This window comes from Petaurus breviceps, unplaced genomic scaffold, assembly GCF_028583685.1.
Source record: "Petaurus breviceps papuanus isolate PSGF00001 unplaced genomic scaffold, PetGlider_PUasm1.0 140, whole genome shotgun sequence".
Classification (NCBI taxonomy): domain Eukaryota; kingdom Metazoa; phylum Chordata; class Mammalia; order Diprotodontia; family Petauridae; genus Petaurus; species Petaurus breviceps.
Window position 1 is genome coordinate 41,289,592 of NW_027185698.1, and position 14,108 is coordinate 41,303,699.

General features: G+C 41.7%; 1 protein-coding gene across 1 annotated transcript in view; it reads right to left on the reverse strand.

Annotated features, from left to right (window-relative positions):
* The window catches only part of HGFAC (HGF activator), a 57,388-nt gene that overhangs the window by 36,248 nt on the left and 7,032 nt on the right, over window positions 1-14,108 (reverse strand). The window contains 2 exon segments of the mRNA XM_069070689.1: window positions 7,465-7,538; window positions 9,817-9,913. Coding sequence (XP_068926790.1) covers window positions 7,465-7,538; window positions 9,817-9,913 — 171 coding nt within the window.

The window sequence follows — 14,108 nt, forward strand, 5'->3', positions numbered from 1 at the left end:
GAAGGAAGGAAGGAAGGAAGGAAGGAAGGAAGGAAGGAAGGAAGGAAAGGAGAGGGAGAGAAAGAGAGAGAGGGAGAGAGGGAGGGAGAGAGAGGAACGGAGGGAGAGAGAGGAACAGAGGGAGGGAAGAAATAAGAAATAAGGGAAGAAATAAATTTATTAAATACCTAATATGTCCAGGCACTGTACTAAGCACTTTACAAATATTACTTCATTTGAACCTTACAACAACCCTGGGAAGGTGGGTGCTATTAGTATCTCCATTTTACTGGAATTTGTTGGAAAAACTGAGGCACAGAAGTGTTAAGTGACTTGTCCAGGATCACACAGCTAATAAATATCTGAGGCAGAATTTGAACTTGGGTCTTCCTACCTACAAGCCTACCTGTAGCCATCAAGCCACCTCATGCTCAACAGAATGGAAGACATTTGGAGAAGAGTCATGCTTTAGGGGAGAGATGATGAGTTCTGTTTGGAATAAGTTGAGTTTGAGATACTGACAGAACATCTACATTTAGACATCCAGCAGGTAAATAGTAAGGCAGGATTGTAGTTCAGGAAAAAGATTAGGGCTGGATATGTGGATTTGGAAGTCATCTATGTAGAAATGATAACTGAAGCCATGGAAATTGATGAGCTTACCATGAGAGAGTCTAGGAGGAGAGGAGGACCTTGAGGGACACCCTTGTTTGTGTGGTGTGAGATTGGTGATAAATAACAAAAGAGACCAGAGAACAATCAAAAGAGATCAGCATCACAGAAACTAAGGGAAGACAGAGTGTCATCGAGGAGGAAAGACTTGTCTGTGGGGTCGAAAAATGTAGTCCCAGTGGATGAAGACCGAGAAAAGGCCATTGGATTCAGCAGGTAAGAGATTACTGGCCATCTCAGACAAAGTTCTAGTAGTAGGATTGGAAGCCTGGTTGTGAGAGATTAAGAAGTGTGTGGGTGGCGAGGCTATAGAAACAGTAAGAATAGGAACTTGGCACAGGACGATTATAGGTTAATAGCTTGAGGGAAAGACAAGGTCAACTGAAGTTGTTTTTCTTTTTTTTTTTAATTTATTAGGGATGGTGGAGACCTGAGCATATGAGTAGGCAGCTGAAAAGAACACAGTAGAAAGATACTGAAAATTAAAAAGAAGGTGGAAACTCTCTCTAGGGTCAACTTCCAAGGGCTACAGGGGGTGATAGGATCAAAAACACAAGTAGAAGGATCATGCTTGACAAGAAGCATCACTTCTTCCTTAGAAATCACTGCAGAATAAATGAATGGAAAGTACATATGATTTTGAGCCATGGAATAAGGAAACTGACAACAGATGAGCTAGATTTTTTCCTGTTGAATAGGAGATTAGTTCCTCTGTGGAGAGTGAATACATAGGTGGTATATGGGTGGGAAGTGAGGATACAAGAAAGCTCATAGTATTAGTAATAAAAATAACAATTGGCATTTACCTAATGCTTTAAGGTTTAGGAAGTGAATTACAAATACCTCATTTTATAGTTTTTTTTTTTTCCTTTTTGATCTGTTTCTTTCACAACCGTGACTAATACGGAAATGTTTACATGATAGCACATGTATAACCTATATCAAATTGCCCATCATTTTAGGAAGAGGGGAGGTGAAAGAGGAAGGGAGAAAAAACTGGAACTTAAAATCTGGTAAGAATGAATGTTAAAAATGGTCTTGACAAGTAATTGGGAAAGAAAATGCTATTAAATGTTGTCCAGGACAGTATCAGCTTTTTTTGTCTGCCAAATCATACTATTAACTTATACTGAACTTTTGTTGTTATTATTGACCAATTGTGGCCAACTCTTTGTGACCCTGTTTGGAGTTTTCTTTGCAAACATACTGGAGTGGTTTGCCATTTCCTTCTCCAGTTTATTTTACAGATGAAAAAAATGAGGCAAAGAGAATTAAGTGATTTGCCCAGGATCACACAGTTAGTAAATGTCTGAGGCCAGATTTAAACTCAGGAAGATGAATCTTCCTGACTCCAGACCCAGCTCTCTATCCACTATGCCACCTATTGAGCTTGCAGTCCACTAAAACCAGGAGATCTTTTTTGGAGAAACTGTTTTCTAGCCACAAACCTCCCCCAGTTTGTACTTATGATCTTTTGGAAGCCCAAGTGTAAGACAACATTTATCCTTATTAAATTTTATCTCATTAGATCCAGTGTTTTATCTTGTCAAGATATTTTTGCATCCTGACTCTGGCATGTAGTAAGTTAACTAACCCTCCCAGTCTTGTGGTTTATGCAAATTTAATAATCACACCATCTGTGCCTTTATTCAAGCCATCGGGCACTTAGGGAATGCCCAAGTCCCACAGAAACTTCCTTTCAAACATTCACCATCAAATCATTAATGACAACTCTTTGGGTCCAGTCATTCATTCACTCTGTTCTAAATCCTCCTAAGCAGATGGTCAGCTACCATACACTCTCTCTTTTCCATAAGAATAGCTTGATAGACCTTATTGAACACTTTGCTAAAAATATAGGTGAATTCTATGTATAGCATTTCCTGATTTGACAGCCCAGTTACCCTGTCCCAAAAGGAAAATGAAGTTAGTTTTCTGAATGAAGCCTTGGTGTTGTTGTTGTTTTTTTTTTTGTGACCATCACTTTTTCATCTAAATGTTCACTAGTCATTGCTTTAATAACATGTCCTAGAATTCTGGTGGTAATTTAAGGCTATAGTCTGCAGGCTTCATTCTCTTTGCCCCCACCCCCACCTTTTTGGGGGGTGGGGAGGGGGAGCAGGTTATTTGACCTTCTGCAGACCATCATACCTGTCTCATTCTCCGTGAACTTTCAGAAATCGCTGACGGAGGTGCTGCCAGCGCATCTGTCAACTCTTTTAGAGCCTTGGTATGTAGTTCATCTGGGTCTAATTACTGGAAATCAGTGTTCTCAATGTTTTCCTGATTATCTTCAGTGTCTACTCCCTAGTAGCTATTTTTTCTTCTAACCTTCCAGTCCAACAATTATGGAAAAAATAAACAAACACAAAAGAAAAGTGAGAGTTTAATAGTTCTGCCTTGTTTCTCCATAAATTAAACAAATACTGGTTGACTAGTCTTCTAGGATGTTGTAGACAGGATTTCTGTTCAGATCTGAGTTTGATTGAGGACCTCTTAACAACTCTGAGATTCTATAACTTTAACATACTGCTCACTCTGCCCAAGTGCCTGAAATTCCATCATTAGAGCTTAATTCCTTTGATGTCTTCTTCCTGTAAATATTTCTGGAAGGTAATAATAAGTCAATCTCATTTAAACTAAGATCTAAGCTCTAAAAATGTGAAAGTTGGAATGAGTCTTAGAATACAGACTATCTGAGCTGGATTGGATCTAGAACAAATGTGGCGGTCATTTTTTCTCTTCTCTTTGCTCCACTCTTTTGGCATGTGGTAATTCTAGGGTATATTCAGCTCCTCTTACCCAACCAGAAATATGGTGGGAAGTAGCCCTGGGTAACTGGAATAGACCTTGCCTAATCATGCCCAGAAAAACCCACATTCCCACAATTGTCCTCAGAGACAATTGAGAGAATTTGGGTCAAGTTTTTTATGCTAGTGGGAATTAATGACATGGGTGGGAAACACATCACATCAGACTGTGAAGTTGTCCAGTCCCCTGTGTGATGCTGATGAAGGAAACCAGTTTAGAGATTGAACACGTGAGAGGGTGTTGCTTCTGATTCTAAGGCAAATTTTTAAGAGCCTAGACATCTTTAAGAACTATAATGTAAAGGAAAGGGTTCAAAGAAGAAGTAATGTGATCTAGAACTATAATTCAATCAATCAATCAATAAACATTTATTAAGTGCCTGCTGTAGAGGCAAAAGACAGTCCCTGCCCTCAAGGAGTTTACCATCTATCTAATGCATTTCCTGCCACGACAGAGAAGTTGAAATACTCTACCTCTGCTAAACTGAGATGGGGACCCATGCCAGAAATGACCTTCTCTGGAAAAGGGGGCCACTAACACTGATGACTGGCAGCTTCAGAGAATACCAGGTGATGACAGGAGCTTATCTCTCCCTGCTGGTAGTTGTGAGATGGAGGAGAGATGGCTGGATCATCTGTTGCAAACTGCATACACTGGCCTATGAGGAAGGATGGGCTGAAGAGCCATGAATGGCCACCACCACTTGTAGGATAGATGGCCACGCCTCCTGGACATCCATGACTATGAGGAACAGACCTTCTACAGGCTCTGGCAAGTGCTAACAATGTCTATGAGCTCAATTCCTTTCTTTGACCCAATAAAAAAAATCAACCCTTCCTTGCTTCATTCTTTGTGAACCATATGCTTGCATGGGAAGTGCCTGATGGACTCATATAGTGAAGTAGGCAAGGGACATGAGACATGCTCCCAAGTGTCCCTGAACCTTTCGAGTGATGCAAGAGCATATGATATTTGAGTTAGGCTGTGAAACGTCTACCCCAAGCCCCCATTATGAGAGCTCTAGGAACAAAGGTGTGACCAGCTGCTGGTTCCAGGACAGGGCATTAGATTGCCCCCATTTTCTTTCTGCAATGACTGAAGGCACAAAGGTCTCACTGGGGGAGATGCTGAGAAGCATCTTCTGAGAAGAAGTCATAAGCAGGGGAGGGAGGACGATTCTGGGATTCCCTTCCCCCACTGTGTTCACAAAGCTGCTATTGGCTGGCCCTCAGTCCTTGCTTCCAAGTCTCTGTGGAGGGTCTTTGTATCTCTCCTGTGCAGAGAGGACTCTGTTCAGTAACTGAAGGTCTCTTAGTATCCTTGACTAGTTCTGAACTGATCTGGCCCTGTTTTGGCAGGCAGGGCCCTCTCCCCACCTCTTACCCCATCCTCTACTGCAAACTGGCAGGCCCAGGCCAGAAGACCAGGGAGTCTGTTTCCCTTAAACTTAAAAAAAAAATAAATGCTGACATTGTTTTCAATCTTCCTTTAAACCAGCTCTTCTTCCTCCTCCCCCTTTTCCCCCCAGGCAGGAATGGTATAGAAAAGGTGGTTTGGTCCAGGAAGAATCTTTTTAAAAAACATTAACTGACTCCTTCAAGGTAAATCATTAATGGGAATTGGCAGAGACTACACCCAGGCCCAAGAAGTAACAGGATTTCCCTTGGCCACCAGCTTAGCAGAAAGAAGACTAATTCGTGTGTGAGAAAGCCACAGGGAAACACAGCCAACTGACTCCAGGGCCCACTTTGAAATAACTGACTGCCCATTGAGCCGATACTATAGTACAGTTTGGCACCTGGCAATTTGGGCACACAGCACCAGCATTTTGGCAGCCTCAAAGCTCAACATGATCCTACAGGGTGACACAGAAAACAAAAATCTAAAGAACTAAAAGAGGCAGAACCTTCCAGACCAAGGGAGGTGACAGTCCTCTCATCCCCTGTGCTCATCAGACCACCCTGGCATATTGTGCTCAACTCTAGGTATCATATTTTTATGAGGGGCATTAACAAACTAGAGTATGTCCGGAGGAAGGCATCTAGAATGGAGAGGAATAGGAAACCAGACCAGGATTGGTTGAGGAGATCAGGACGTACAGTATAGGCTAGAGAAGCAAAGACTTAAGGGGAGCATAATAAATGTCTTTAGGTATTTAAAGAATTGTGCCCTATAAGAGGGATTAGATCTGTTCTTCTGGGTCCCAAAGAGGAGGAAGAAGGAACAATATGGGAAGTTACGGGGCAGGTGATTCCAACTAGATAGAAGGAAAAACTTGCTAAAAATTAGAATTATCCAATAACAAAAGAAGATGCTTCTGAAAGCAGATTGATTCTTCCATCACAGGGCATCTTACAGAGAAAATATGGGTAACCATTTTGGGGGGAGAGGTTGCAAAGAGATTTTCTGTTCAGATAAAGGCTAGGCAAGAATTCCTCTGTGGTTTCTTCCAGTCCCAAGTTGTGATTCCAGAATTTTTTTACTCTGATACTTGGAGTGGGGGCGGTCTATGAGCTCATCGATATGGATGCTTTTTGTACCTGTGCAAAATCAAGCCCCCCTAAGCCTTCAGACCCTGGGAAAATCTTGTCTATGTCTTTCTAGAAATCTTCCATAAAAGATCCATGCCTTTCTCTAGTTCTTTTCATATTTTGTGAGTACCAGCCTCACTCTTGGGCTGTCCATCTGTTATTTTTCACTCCCACTACATAACCAGCCCACATCAATCTCCATTTATACATATCCTTGATGATGTCTTTCATGCTAATTTTTACATACAGGTCATCGTTAATCACACATTAGAGCCAACTTACAAATACCACATATTGGTGGGTCACCTATAGTTGTGAAATTAGGATGCTTTAGAAACTGTAGAATTCAATGATTCACAGTCATATCACATCATGGAGGAGTTATCGGTGTTAAAAGATGGTAGGATTTTCTTTTCCTTTTTGTACAAGTGTGTCAGGGAGAAGCTTGGGCTCATTGAAGGTGCCATTATCTTCACAGTGGTCTGTTTGCTTATGTGCACAGTGAGCAGTGCATGTTGCTATGGGTGAGTAGCCCATGAAATTCCTCTTCTTTCTGCCTCTGTGTACCCAATGAAGCCAGTTTTTCCAACCTCTTATCTACCTGTGAGTTGTTGACCCATTGAGATCTCTCAGTTTCACTTAAAGCAAGAATGTCCACATGGTTGTGCATTTGTCACAGAGGGATCCAAAAATGCAAAGACAATATGGCCCCTGCCCTCAAGGATTGTGACATCATTTAGGAGGGATATATGTACACATACACTCAAATAAGTATTTTACAAAGGAGAGTGTGATCACAGCAAAGGAGAACACCAACTAAAGCGCTATAAGAAATCTAAAGGAGAGATCATTTTCATCTGGGTGTATGTTGTAGAGTTGTGGACAGAAATGTTGCAATTGAGTCAGGAAGATCCAAGTTTCAAATCCTGCCTCTGACAGCTACTAGCTGTGAGACCCCAAGCAAGGCATTCAACCTTTCTGAGCCTCTGATTCCTCATTTGTAAAATGAGGAAAATACCACCTCTTCTACAAGAATGCTGTGAGGTGGAGCTGTAAAGCACTCTGCAAACCTTTAAGGGCTACATAAATATGAACTATTATTATTGCTAGTGAACTCCACAAGGACAGAGACTTTTTTTTATCTAAGCTCTTCTGCTGCCTTAGCCCTAGCAAAGCAGGGCTTTACACACAGTAGGCCAGTCAATAAGGATGTGTTAAGGGCCAACTATGTGCAGGGCCCTGTGCTAAGTGCTAAGTGACTACAAAGAAAGGCAAAAGACATAGTTCCTGCCTTCAAGGAACTGCCAATCTAATGTGGGTGGTTAATAAGTGCTTGCTAAAGTTTCCCTTAGGGACCCATGCCACCCATCTCATAGCCTGTAAGGAACTAACCACCTATAGCCTCTCATCCAGGAGCTTAGCAATGCCTGTCTACTCCCACCTTACACCAATGAGAGGAAACCTTATTTACTTGTATTCTCTCTGGGCGCCATGATGCAATATCCCCACCTCCGGTCCCGGTCATAATTGTGTGTGGTTGCGCACCTGCAAGCAAGAGAACACACATTGTGATCTGAGAAAAGTCAGACAACCTAAGCCCATTGGGACATAAGGTGTCTCATTTTTCTGTGTTCTACTTTGTTAGCCTATTTTTCCACCTAGTTACAATCAATTTTTCTTAAAAGTCCATTCTGGTGCATCACCATCTGGCCCCAAATTATTTTTCTAGTCTTTCCTCTCACAGCACATAAATATTCTCCAGACGAGATATTATCTTTCTCTTCATCATGTCTACACCCTCTTGTGCTCTGTCTCCCGCCAGACATAACCTTTAACTCAACAAATCTCCCCTGGGTGTGTACTCTGACTTGTATATTTGTACTTACTTATCTCTCCCTATCTATCTTCTATAAATAGATAGATATAGATAGACAAAAATGAAATAATTCTTGCCTTCAAGGATCTTACGTTCTAAGAGGAAACTACATATAGATGAAGATACAGCCATCTATAGATTATCTGTCTATCTACCTACCTATCTGTCTGTCTGTCTGTCTGTCTATGTTGTTCTCTGCCCGCTCCCTAACCTACTTAGATGGAAGTCCCAAAGGTAGGAATGATATAATTTTTGTCTTTATATTCCTAGAGGCTATCACAATGCTTAGCACACAGTAGGTACTTAATAAATGCTTGTTTAATTAAGTTGAATTAAATTTTGAAGTTGAAAAAGCCCTCCACTGGGAATCAGAAAACCTGGGTTCTAGTACTGGCCCAGGTTGATCTTGGTCAACTTATGGCTTCTCTGGGTCTCAGTTTCTTCCTCTTTCAAATGAGAGGGATGGGACTAGATGGTCACTAAAGAGCCTTTCAGCTGTGATAATCTATGAGCCTAAGGAATTAAGGATGTTATATAGGAAATTTACAATCACATATAGGTTGGATTAGATGCCTTCTGATATCCTTTCTAACACTGAAATTGTGTGAATCTGTGAGTCTATGAATTATGTAGAGCCCCCCCCCCTCTCTCTCCCTCACTCTCCCCATTTCTCCTTCCTCCTTCCCTCTCTTCCATTTGTTAAGTACCCAACTTTTCCAGGCCTTCCCTCTTTCTATTTCTAGCATTGTTATCTGAGTTTTCTAAGCCTGGGGGTTCCCTGAGCTGTGTCTCTTGCCTTATCTTGGCATGTCAAGTCCCAGGATTCATAAACTGTTGCCCAAGAGGTGGACTCTTGGCTTTCTTGGCCAATTCTACTCTCTTGGCTTGGCCCAAAAAAGACAAAGTAGGGGCTAAACATCTAAGGTTTTGTGCCATACCCTGTATTATAAATAAATTGTATGGGGATGGGGGCATTGGGAGGAGGTAGCAAAGAGAAAAGCCTCATGCTGGCTCTTGCCCAAGATGGTTTTAATTTTCAGTTCTCTAAAGCCTTTCTGTGACTTCCCTGTCTCACAGAAAGTCTGTATAAATGTGGAAACCCCAAGTAAAGGGTGTTTTCCAGATTTACCAACCCATAGATACTTTAGTCAACTACTGTCTCAGGGTAGCATGAGGGTCCATATCCCTCAAAAAATAATTTTGTCATTTGTCTTATTTACACTGATCTCTATGCTTAGGGTAGATGCCCCTACCTCTATCCTGATGGGACAGTTAGGTGGATAGAGTACTGGGCCTGGAGTCAGAAAGGCTCATCTCCCTGAGTTCAAATTTTTCTCAGACACTTACTAGCTGTGTGTCCCTGGGAAAGTTATTTAACCCTCTTTGCCTCAGTTTCTTCCTCTGTAAAATAAAAAGGAATATAATAAAATAGAGAAGGAAATGGCAAACCACTCCAGTATCTTTGCCAAGAAAATCCCAAATGGGGTCACCAGGAGCTGGACATGACTGAAATGATTCAACAACAACAACATCTCCATTCCAGTCATTGAAATTTCTCCCTTCCTTCAAGGACAGTTTAGGTGCCACCTTCTCCATGAAGCCTTCCAACCCCCAACAAGTGAAATTTCCCCTAACACTTTGCCTGGACCTGTCCCCTACATATCTCACTCTCCTTCGTATCATAATTAATTGTCTACATGCCATGTTCCCCTTCCCTCATTGGAATGTAAGCTTCTTGAGGGCAGGGATCATGTCACTGTGAATATGTGTGTTCCAGATATCTTGAACAGAGCAGGAGATGAATAAAGGTTCATTATAGAATGTTATATCCTGTCTCTCCCATGGTGTTACTTAACATAGGAAGAGGTGAGACTTCTTAGGAAAAACTTGAAGGATTGGTTATAAAAGGCAGAAAGTAATAAGGTAGTGAAGGCTGGACTGACCTACCATTTCTTCAGGGACCCAGTATTAGAGATACAAGAATGGTGCATCCGCCCACCATAGCGGAAAGGAAAGCTGCATAGCTGGCCATCCTCAGTGAACACTGGAAGATACAATGGAGAAATCCAGCAAGGGTTAGGCATCATCTCTGACACTAGCCTTAGAGCTAATCAAAAAGTAGAAAGATGAGGTCTGCTGTGTATCAGTCCTTGTCTACGTTAACTGTATTTCCCAGCATTCCTCAGTCACAAAATCATAGAATTTTACTCATAGTAAATATGAGTATTTACATACTCTCATCTCTGTGGCTTTGTATGGACTAGGAATACACTCTTCTCTCCCTCTTCACCCTCAACTCTTGGAACCCCCAGGCTCACTTACCACAAGCACTGCCTCTGACTGAGCCCTTTCCTCATTCACCTCTGATCCTAATGCCTCCCCAAATTACCATGCATATATTTTGTATCTATTTTCATGTGTGTTTGTTGTTTCCCAAGATAGAATATAAGCCCTTTGAGGGCAGGGACATGATTTTTTTATTTTTGGCTTGGTATCCCTAGCACTTCATATAGTGTCTGGTACATTGGAAGTACTCAGTGAATGCTTGTTGACTTGGTTTGATTAAATCATATTCATTCATAAATTCATGAAATTCATACATTAGAATTACAGAATTTTTTGACCCATAGAATACTAACATCTTAGAATCAGAGGGCCAAACAGAATGACTTTAATCCATCCCTTCTTCCTCTTTTTACTATTGAGTTTTTCAGTTGTGTCCAACTTTTCATGACTCCATTTTGGAATTTTCTCAGCAGAGATACTAGAAGGGTTTGCTATTTCCTTTTCTAGTTCATTTTACAGATGAGGAAACTGAAGCAAAGAGAAACTTCCCAGGGTCTCCTTTCAAATACTTGAAGATAGTTAACAAAGTAAATCTAAATCTAAATAAATTCTAATAAATCTAAATCTAATAAAATCTAAATCTTCTCTAGACTAAACTTTCCCAGATCCTTCAATGATCTTCTTATAGTATGGTCTTGGGTTCCCTCACCATCCTTGTTGGTCTCTTCTGGTTCAGCCCCATATTGTCAATGTCTTTCCCAAATGTCTTGCCTGGACCAGATAGAACATAATACTCTCCTTAGAGTCCAACCAGAGCAGAATTCAGTAGGATTATCACTTCCCCCATTTTAGATGCTCTGAGTACATAAGAATGATACATTCTCCAGTTGCTCCACAGACCATGGATGGTGGAAGCCATTAACATATTCATACATTAGCAATTCATCAAATCAGATAGCAAGGCTAGAAAGCTAGAAATTGTGGAGGGAATCTAGTAGAGACTCATGATAAGGGGATGGGACCCAGGACAGCTAAGTTTTAATTGACAAAGGAAGGAGGGGATGGGAAGGTAAAGAGTACCAGCAGACAAAATAGACTAAAATAAACAAGGGGCCGCAGTCAAAGTTGGATTTCAGATCTCAAACATGTTTAGCAACTTTGACTCCCCAAATGTCTGTATTCTGCATATTAACATTCTCTATGTTCTCTTGTATCTTTATTTATTTTGTTAAATATTTCCCAATTGCATTTTAATCAGGTTTGGGTTACACTCTAGAGTATTCCAGCTAGCAATGGAGCCCTTGGGCTGCATGTTTGACACCTCCAGAATAAAGGACAGATTTGGAGTGGGAAGAACAGGGAATTAAAAGATCAGTTTGGAACTACTCAAGGATACTCAGGAACCTCAAGTCCCCAGGTCTACCACTTACTTATATGGCCACGGGCAAGCCCCCTTCCTTCTCTAGGCCTCTGCTTCCTCTTGTATAAAAGGACAAGATTGGACTAGATGGTCTCTAAGACAAAAGTGTCAAACTGAAACAGAAACCGGACCACTAACCAAACCTAGGATCCCTACTGAGGTATATTGACTTAGTTTTAAAACGTAATGCTATCTATGTATTTTTACTTATTTTGTTAAATATTTCCCATCTGGTTCTGACTATGGTTGGGAGAGTTGTAAGCCTCGTGGTGGACATCTCTTCCTAAAGTCCTATCATTCTAGCCCTGTAGGATGCTTCTCTTCCTCCCTTTCCCTAATCAAGCCAGGGGATTCCAATGGGCGCTCCTTGGGGGCAGGACCTGTCTTGCATGCTTGGATTCTCATCTTAGCACATTTTGCCTCGAAGATCTCTTCCCCAGAACAAAGCCATAAATCCATTCCCTGAAGAAGACATCTAATTGGACCCAGCAATCTTGATGGGAGGGAACCAACATGAGGTGGTGGGAAAAGCACTGGTCCAGGGGTCAGGAAGCCCAGCTTCTTGTTCTGCTAGCACCAATTTTCTTTATTCTCTGTACCTCACTTGTTGGGTTTTGTGGGTTTCTTTTTAATTTGTAAAATATAGACAATACTCCCAACTCAGTTTATCTCATAGGATTGGGGGGAAGAGGGGAAGAAGGAGAAAATATCTATAAAATTAATTTGACAACCGTAAGGTGCTTTACAACGAATTTTGTTCATAAAGAATCCCAGCCCCTCAGTCAGGACCAGCCTCCCTGGGGCCCATTCAATTGCCTGCTCTGCCTCCTCCCTATCACCCCACCCCAACCTCCACCAAATCCCTATTTTCTGCTGGTAAGTGGTCAACCCCCCTGTCTCAGTCCGGAAACTGAACTTCCTTCCTCCTTGTACCCAGGCCAGGTCAGAAATGACACGATAATACTTTCCCCAAAAGGAGAAGCAGTGGGAGCCAGTCTCGATCCATACACAAACTGCTGGGGCCTTACAAATTCCTCCCAGGATCCTTTTCCAGGACTGAGAATACAAGGAAAGGGGCGGTGGCTGAGGAACCAAAAGGCCCTGCCTGCACTGTTACTTAACAGCTTTGTAACCTCCCCTTTTCTGAGCCTCAGTTTCCTCCTCTGTAAAAACAAAAGGATCAAACTAGGTGATCCTAAGCTCCCTTTTAGGAAGAAAGGAAATATCAAATGCCTACCATGTTGCCAAGCACTGCGTTTAAGTGCTTTTCAAATATTTTCTCATTTCATCTTCACAACAAACCTGGGAGGTAGATGCTGGTGTTATCCCCATTTTATAGTTATAGGAAACTAAAGCAGACAAAAGTTGATTCATCCAGGGCCCCACAGCTAGAAAGCGCCTGAGGCTGGGTTTGAACTCAGAACTTCCTGACCCCTGGTCTAGTTTTCCCGGGGTAGTACTTAACTCCCCTTTTCAGCATTAACATTCTAGAGCCTATGTTCTACTGTCCTCTCCCAGTCTAAAATTCTATGTTGTTAGGTCCCTTCCTGATGTTAGGTCCCTGATGTTTCACATTGCATTTACAGATCCATCCCAAATCTAACATTCTGCATGCTCTGGACCCTCCCTGTTCTGATAGTTTATGATCCTCAGCTCTTGTTGAAGCTACCAGATTCGTCCCATTCCTTCCCATATGGCTTTCACCTCTCTGCCCCTCTCCCCAGATGCATGTTTCCAATCTTCTCTCCCCATTCTTCTTTCCATGTACCCTCTGTCCTAATCAAGCTGAACCTCTTGTGTCCCCCAAGGGGGCCAGGCTCACTTCTGCATCCCTACCTTTGCACACAAAGTTTCTCTCTATTTAGAATATTCTCCCCATCCCCATCTGCTTCTTTCCTCCCATTGTGCATTGTCTTCCCCTATTAGAATATAAACTCCTTGAGGGCAGGGCCTGTCTTGCGTGCCTATATTCTCATCCCCAATGCTTAACAGTACATTACACATATTAAGTGGTTAACAGTACTTAGTAAATATATAATAAGTACTTAATAATCTCTCTCTGGCTTGTCTACTTTCTCTTTACATATATATGTATAAATGTCTCTCTCCCTTTATATGTATATATATATGTGTGTGTGAGTGTATGTATGTATCTATATGTGTGTATGTGTATATATACATATACATAGATACACATATGTATGTATGTGTGTTTCTATATCTAGCTATATACATCGATCTGGCTGCCTTTCAAATCTTTCCCATCCTTAAATCTCAGTTCAAGCCCCATTTCCTCCATGAAATCTTTCCTGAGTACTCCCGTTCACAGTGATCTTGACTCCTAACCATGTACACCCCCAATATGGTCATTGCCATGTACAGCTATGAGGTGTGGAAACCCTGCTCTGGCAGTCCAAAGACTTGGGTTTGATTTTTGGTTCTCCCAATTAGTAACTGTGTGACCTTGGGCAAGTCAAGTATCTTCTGTTTCTGCCTCTGTTTCTTCATCAGTAAACAGCAGACAACGTTCCTT